General features: G+C 35.2%; 1 protein-coding gene across 3 annotated transcripts; it reads right to left on the bottom strand.

Annotated features, from left to right (window-relative positions):
* Positions 1–554: 554 nt before the first annotated feature.
* On the bottom strand, positions 555–7,540 carry LOC108343112 (uncharacterized). 3 transcript variants are annotated; one of them, XM_017581181.2, is made up of 10 exons: positions 7,384–7,540; positions 6,847–7,058; positions 6,628–6,736; positions 6,451–6,532; positions 6,247–6,332; positions 5,821–5,924; positions 5,592–5,722; positions 5,415–5,508; positions 2,473–2,528; positions 555–806 (listed from the first exon to the last, which is right to left on the bottom strand). In XM_017581181.2, the coding sequence occupies exons 2-10, from the start codon at positions 6,889–6,891 to the stop codon at positions 710–712; spliced, it is 804 nt and encodes a 267-aa protein (XP_017436670.1). In that variant the 5' UTR covers positions 6,892–7,058; positions 7,384–7,540; the 3' UTR covers positions 555–709. The 3 variants fall into 3 exon arrangements, with proteins under 3 accessions (XP_017436670.1, XP_017436671.1, XP_052734649.1); XM_017581182.2 differs by having other exon boundaries at positions 6,847–6,906; positions 7,384–7,538; XM_052878689.1 differs by lacking the exon at positions 5,821–5,924 and having other exon boundaries at positions 5,592–5,712.
* Positions 7,541–7,803: the final 263 nt, after the last annotated feature.

Below are 7,803 nucleotides of genomic sequence, written 5' to 3'. Positions count from 1 at the left end.
CGAGGATAAGGTTGTTTTCAATAAAGGAAGTATTGTAACGTGCAAGAAAAATGAAAACCAAAAAAGTACTGAGCTGGATACGAGAAAAGTTAGTTATACTACAAGTACACATGACATGAGATCAGTAAAGAAAAAGCTGAAGGAAAAGCATGAGGCGTAAGAGAGAATGTATTTCTAAAAGATTGTGTGCTCTGAGGTCATTATGTGTGTGGTAATCTTCTCTTTGAAGAATTCTGTTACGCTTCTCTCTCAATTGTTCCTCTGCACCTCCTTATTCTAAAATTCTTTCTCCTCCTTATTCTAAAATTCTTTCTCTTGTATCAGGTTACGAAATTCCAGAAGGTACATGTTGGTTATGTTTGATGCTTCTAGCTAAAATACTCATTTCTATGATTGTATTAAAACATTCCATTCTCTGTTTCAGATTTAATTTCAATATACTTGAAATCTGCCATTACAAACTTCACAGTTGCAATATATCAGTTTTCATCATTTGTTTCTAGTACTATTCGTTTCACAACCAAACAATAGAAAGAGAATGACCAACCTCAACCTTTCCAAATTGAAAGATAAATTGCATAAATGTTTAACTTTCCCAATTCACATTTACAGCAATCCAATGAGATACTGTATTAACAATGTGAGTGAGCTTCATTCACCATCATGTCCAAGTAAAACAAAATACAAAGAGATTGTGGAAGGATATTTGCTACTCATCTTCCTCGGGATCAAAATCCTTAACCTTCACATCAGCATCTTCCCCATACTGGATGCAGTTGTCAATTTGGCCCAGTACATATTGTATACTGTAGATATAAGAATCCAACAAAAAGCATAAAACAAAAATAGGTTAGATAGAAGAATACAACAAAAAGTATAAAACAAAAATAGGTTAGATAAACAAATCCACCAAAAATAGGTTAGATAGAAGTAAAAAAAAAGGTAACAAATGGAATGGTTAGACTAGCATGGCCTATAAAGATAAGAAATAAGAGTGAGTAATTCATGTAGTTTGACAATATTATTTTACCACAATATTACTATAGTTATTTAAGTCCGTGAACATGATTAGTAATGCCAACAAGTTATATTGTTCCAAAATAAATCTATTGTTATAATCAATTTTAAGATAATGAATTGTTTGGATGAAAACAAATCAGACTTTACATAACATAAAAAACTAACAAATTTTATTCAAACTGTATGTTCTATTCAAACGATGAGACTTATTCTTCCCCCAACTCACTATTCAAACTGTATTTTCTTAAGCGATGAGACTTATTCTTCCCCCAACTCACTATTCAAACTGTATGTTCTATTCGTTTCATCCATTATACTACAGAGGCAAATTCTAATACAAAATCAAGTCAAAGTTCATTTATCTCAAAGCCTGCAACGATTTGCCAACTCACAGTCATCCAAAAGCTCTGGAAGCACAAGCTACAAAAGCCATAATTTGAGTTCATCTGGTAGGAATCAGTTTCTTCCTATCTAATAAAACTGACTTGTATTGATTGAGAAAAGAAAATATAATGAAAACATAAGAAACTGATACAATTAATCTAGATCTTCTGTTTATGACATCTATATCTATACTTTCTCTCTGAATAATTAACATTCCCTCCACTGACCAGTGCCTCATCTGAACTGCCGTCAAGCTTAAGCCTTTTTCCTAGGAAAACAGGTGTAAACTAGGGAATGTTAAGCGATGAGACTTAATTAACATCTATATCTATATTTTCTTAAGCGATGAGACTTATTCTTCCCCCAACTCACTATTCAAACTGTATGTTCTATTAGTTTCATCCATTATACTACAGAGGCAATTCTAATACAAAATCAAGTCAAAGTTCATTTATCTCAAAGCCTGCAACGATTTGCCAACTCACAGTCATCCAAAAGCTCTGGAAGCACAAGCTACAAAAGCCATAATTTGAGTTCATCTGATAGGAATCAGTTTCTTCCTATCTAATAAAACTGACTTGTATTGATTGAGAAAAGAAAATATAATGAAAACATAAGAAACTGATACAATTAATCTAGATCTTCTGTTTATGACATCTATATCTATACTTTCTCTCTGAATAATTAACATTCCCTCCACTGACCAGTGCCTCATCTGAACTGCCGTCAAGCTTAAGCCTTTTTCATAGGAAAACAGGTGTAAACTAGGGCCGTCTTGGCCAATGAACCTCCAGTTTGTCCATGGTGCTATCTTCAACTATAATAGTTTAATTTATATCATATTATATTTTTTCTTTTTATCATAGAAATAATTTACACCTGTTTTAGTTCATACCATTCAAATCTAATATTTTCAGCATCACCCATGGTAGATATATCCAATACCAGTCTATGATGCACAGCCACGAGCAAAATTATATCCGCTATATACCAACGATATAAATATAAGAATACTCAAGAAATGAACTGTAGCTAGGATATGCAAGGAAAAGAAAGAGAGAAGCATACCTTTTTTCCTTCCTCAAGTCTAGTGGTATAAAACTCACCATGCTATAGTTACTAACCTGTTCAGAAAGAGGAAATAAATAAAATGATAGGGACTGATTGTCCCATGAGGATATATGGGAATGGATTAAGCAGAACCAATTCCCTTAATTATTTTTTAAGATTGATCCCAAAGGAAACGCAAATTTCATATATATAATTATTTTGAAGGGATGATTAATAAGTATACAGTGACTAGAAACATAGCAAGATTGGGTTAGTTTAGTAGACTGGCCCCATATTTGGAAATAAAATGCAGTTAAATAATAACACAGGTGGCCTATCTGAACCTCATAAGTATGATTGCAGTCAGACAAAATATGATATTTAAAAAAGGAACATCAGCCCGATAATGTTACCCAGAAATTTAATGACAATTCATGCTTGCTTAACATCACCCAAGTATTACTTTTACATAAAAGAAATAATGATAAGACTTTTAAGGTGTATGTTAGGAAAAAGGTTCAAAGTTAGAAGTTACAAAACAGTTATCAGTAGTTGGACAGTTTATGGGTGGTTAGAAGAAGTTATTTAATCTAGTAAGGGTTATCTTTTAAGGAGGAAACGGTTCCTCCTGGTGGTGGTGGTGTGTATTTTGTTTCAGAACAGGGTTTGTCTAGTGTAGAAGGGAATTTCTTCCCTTGGAAGCTGTTGGATCGGATGTTTTCTTGTATTATGTTTTTCAGAATTAGAGTGTTGTTTATGTTGTGCAATAAGATTTGTGTGTTAATTTCTTAAACTGAATTATAAATCTGGTTTCTTGTCTCCAAGAAACAACAATTGGCCCAACCTGTTGGATGAGTCAAACACCATGGAGAGCAGAGTGAGTACATTAGAGAGAGCTCTTGACGAGAATAGAAAGGAAAATAGGGCCAACTTTCAAAGGTTTGGAGATATGATGGAGGATATCTTGCAAAGACTCAAGAACATGGAAAGAGAGTCAGATGGAAGCAGAGGTTCTATGTATGGAGAAAATTTTTTTGAAGTGCAAGAGGTTTCACCTAGGGAGAGAATCAAGTTGGCCTTCATTAGTATGGAAGGCAGGGCTAATCACTGGTTCAGTTTTTGGAGGAAGAAAATCAAAACACCAACGTGAGAAGAATTGAAGGAAGCATTGATATGAAGGTTTGGAGGAAGGGATAGATCTTCAGTATATGAAAAATTGGTTGTTGTCAAACAGCAAGGAGAAGTGGAAGATTACATACAGGAATTTGAGATGTTAGTAGGCCAAGCATCAGACAGACAGATGAACAATTTTTGGGTATCTTTTTGCAGGCTTGCATGTTAATATTTGAAATCAGATCCGACCACACAATCCCAAGGATCTATTGAGAGACATGGAGATTGCTACAGATGTGGAAGGAGTTTCAAGTGAGGTAAGGTCAGGGGAGACAACAACAACTAGAAGTAATTTGTATCCTAGTCGTTTTCAAGGGAGTGGAGGAATAGTTTCTCGAGTAGAAACGGTGAACGAGACCTAGACTGAACCAAGAAGTTCCAATCATTTTAGCACGGCTAGAAGAAATGGAGAGGAAGTATCCTTGGAGTCTAAGGTGGGCAGTACGAATACAGGAGAAAACAAAACCAAAGGATGGCGGAATTTACCTTACCCTGAATATGTCAAGCGTAGAGAAGAGGGCATATGTTTTCAATGTGGAGGACCATACACTCCTGGTCATAAATGTCCTGATAAGAACCTTCAGGTGTTAATTGTGGGGGAGAATGAAGAGGAAGAGGAGCCTGAAGAAAGAGAAGATAAGGACCATTCGCGATCAATTTCTAGATTTTCACCTTGAGGACAAGGTTGTTCGGAATTCAAGGAGTATTAATAAGACTTTTACGGTGTATGTTAGGAAAAAGGTTCAAAATTAGAAGTTACAAAACAGTTAACAGTAGTTGGACAGTTTATGGGTGGTTAGAAGAAGTTATTTAATCTACTAAGGGTTATCTTTTAAGGAGGAAACGGTTCCTCCCGGTGGTGGTGTGTATTTTGTTTCAGAATAGGGCTTGTCCTGTGTAGAAGGGAATTTCTTTCCTTGGAAACTGTTGGATGTTTTCTTGTATTATGTTTTTCAGAATTAGAGTGTTATCTACGTTGTGCAGTAAGATTTGTGTGTTAATTTCTTAAACTGAATTATAAATCTGGTTTCTTGTCTCCAAGAAACCTAACAAATAAGGATAAACTCAATTGCTTATTTAGACTTAGACATTGTTGCCAACAAAAATCCACTATACTTCAGTCTATAACAATTCTAATAATATAGCTATCTATGTTCTATGTTCCTTGGTAGTAGTCCAACATTCTACATAAACCCAACACACATATGACGGAAGTGTAAATTGCTAACAAATTGTGAAAATATAACATGACATGGTATATAACCCAGACATTATGATGAGGTCTGTAGGGAGATGAGGCCCAAAGAACCATTGGTCCACTCTTAGTGGGAGAATACGGACCCTAGCAAATGGAAAATGTATGTGAGGAGAAGGAAGAAAGGCACTATGCAAGGTGCCGAGCTAGCAGGGTTAGTAGGGCCAATATCTTGAGGCTGTTAGAGGTTGTTAGGGTGAGAGAAGAAGGAATGCCGTTATAGGGGATGTGGGAAGAGAGAGAGAGAGAGAGGAGGAAGGTTTTTGGAATATAGAGAATCATCTGTATTTCTCTGTTGAGGAGCTCTGCTCTGGAAATGGGAGTCTACTCCTATTGATTTTCCTATACTTTCAATAATATCATATACTTTTCTATTACTTGTGTGATCTGTTTTCTTTCTGTCTTCTTGGTTCCCATCACATTAATAAATGGTTTAACATTGAAAACCAACATGTACACAGTTTATTAACTTAAAATATTATTGGGAAAGGAGGATAATGGCATAAGTTCCATAAAATCATAGATGACCTACCAATTCAATCAAAGCTTTATTCAGCTTTGCATACTGAGGACCCATCCGTTGATTCAATTCAGACAGTAAAAAGGTGGGCTCTGGATCCAAAAAGCTAAAAGCAAAAGTATATTAAAACTTAAATGAATGAAAATATGAAAACAAATTTGGGAATGAAAATTTAGTGACAGTGATTACTCATCAAGATCTTTCTTGTTAGTCACAAGGTCCATCTTTGAGAGGATATTAACATGGGGTAGTTCAAGTTGAACCATTGCAGAAAGGCATGCCATGCATCCACTTATAAATTTGGTCACATCTGTCATGAACTGGAAACAATTTAAAATCATTACAGCTGGAAGCCTAAAGAAATACGAGAAAGCCAAAAGCTTAAAAGAAAATATGATTTCAGCAAACTACCACAAACCTGAGAATCAAGTAAGTAAACAGCACAAACACTAAAATTTTTCCGTTTCAGATGTTCAATAAAATTCTTAAACACGGGAACGTGTGAATAAAGTTCTATCTGACCTGCAAAACATTACAATGTAAAGCTGATTTATCACAACTTGTCAAGCCAACCAAAAATCATGATAAACAACCGTAATATAGACTTCAACATTACAGAAACTGGCCATACTACCGTTCTGTTCTCAATGAACAAAATTAAAGTAGTTCATTATACCACCCCTTCTGATTTGGTGGCCTTGCATAAGTGTTATTGCATTTTATAACTATAACAATATTATCACCAACTCATAATCACAATATCATCCAAAAACTTCAAACATCAAACTTCCGATACTAAAACATAACTAAATAACAAAAAAGGTAGAGAACAGAGCGTGAATACCAGGGCAGTCAAAAACCAAGTAATCATCATCCAAATAATTGTCCAACTCCTCAGTGAGCCAATCATCCAGGTTATCCTCAAGGTGCCTAAATATAATTATTAAGGCAACCAAATCTTAAATCAAATTTTTAAAACAGCAAAAGCTAACATGGGTACACATGGAGATAAACTGTACTGCTAAACATAATTGAGGAAAAAGGATACTCCATGCAGTAAACAAGACCACCATTAGGACCCAATCCCAGCTCCTCCATAACATCATCCAGAGAAATGAGTTCCCTAATATCTGCCAGCATCGCAGCCCACAAAAGTCAAGCTCCAAGGATAACAAAAATCCAAACCCTCAAAAGAAATAACCACATAATAACACACTTTATTTACCCATTGCAACAGGATAGTCAAAATTTTCAGCAGCAGGATCAAGGTTCACAACATGAATCGTTCGCCGCGAAGCCACACAGTGTTCATACAAACTCGAGCAATAGGTAGACTGATTGCACAAAAACAAGACACACAGATAATTGCATTTTTGTTAAATAGCAAATTTAAAACCTCGGTATGTGGTTTACTCAGCAAAATCTGTGAAAGCAATAGAATTACCTTGCCACTACCAGCAGGACCTATGACTAGTTGTGCATAACCCATGGTAACCTTGTGAAACTGCAAGGAGGTTTCAGAAAGTACAGAGGTAATTGACTGCCCGAAAGGAAGCGAGAACTGCAACAGTAATGTAAGCAGTACACCAAACCGCAACGGCCAACAGCAAATTCACCACATCACTGTAGGCCATACACCACACACTACTACAAAACCTGAACACACCAAATATCAATCGCAAAAAAGAGTAAAAAAAAAAGTCGCTTCATTTCCACTTTGCGGTTCTCCCTAATTGCTTTTGCAGTGCAAAATGCTAAATATTATGGTGCTTGGGATTTTTGATTGATTGATGGTTATCAAACTCGCGAATTAACTCGGACGAGTTTAAGCTTCCGAGTCAATTTGGAAACAACTCAATTTTGATGTAAACTCGGTAGAATCGGATAGAATCCGTGAACTCCGTCGATTTTGCAACTGAGTTGACAAGTTCGAAGAGAAGATTTTTTAAAACCCAAAATAACATCCGTGAAGAAAACTCACTGATTAGGGGATTAGGGCTCCACTCTTGTTATTCTTCTGCCCCGCACCGTTCCTTCTTTCCGTCGTCTGGAAGTAGAAGCTGTGATTGGGGTGGCTGTGGTTGGGTGGAGAAAGGGAGCAATTTTAATTGATTTTAATTGCTTCCATTGCACTAATTTCGTTGCTTAAAAAATGATATTATATTATTTACTATATATTTTTTTATTAACGTTTAGAATTAGAAATTATTTTCAGAAGAGGATGGAAAATATAGGATTGTACTGTGTAAAAGAAAGAGGATTTTATATTGAAAAAATATTTTGCTATAGTTTTTTTATAACATTTTGGTATATAATGTATACGTTGTTATTTTTTAACTAATTTATTATTTATTTGTTATTACGTTGATGTATTTTTAATGTAATAAAAAATATACTTATA

Source organism: Vigna angularis, chromosome 6 (genome assembly GCF_016808095.1).
Source record: "Vigna angularis cultivar LongXiaoDou No.4 chromosome 6, ASM1680809v1, whole genome shotgun sequence".
Lineage (NCBI taxonomy): Eukaryota > Viridiplantae > Streptophyta > Magnoliopsida > Fabales > Fabaceae > Vigna > Vigna angularis.
Note: the sequence above shows the minus strand (reverse complement) of the source record. Positions and strands in the feature narration are given on the sequence as shown.

What these genes read in the sequence shown, in the direction of transcription:
- LOC108343112 (XM_017581181.2), bottom strand. Translation starts at nt 6,891, where the DNA reads ATGGGTTATGCACAACTAGTCATAGGTCCTGCTGGTAGTGGCAAG. An exon ending in TGACTATCCTGTTGCAATGG is followed by an intron (nt 6,533 to 6,627) that starts GTAAATAAAGTG and finishes CGATGCTGGCAG; the next exon opens with ATATTAGGGAACTCATTTCT. An exon ending in ATAAAGCTTTGATTGAATTG is followed by an intron (nt 2,529 to 5,414) that starts GTAGGTCATCTA and finishes CTTTCTGAACAG; the next exon opens with GTTAGTAACTATAGCATGGT.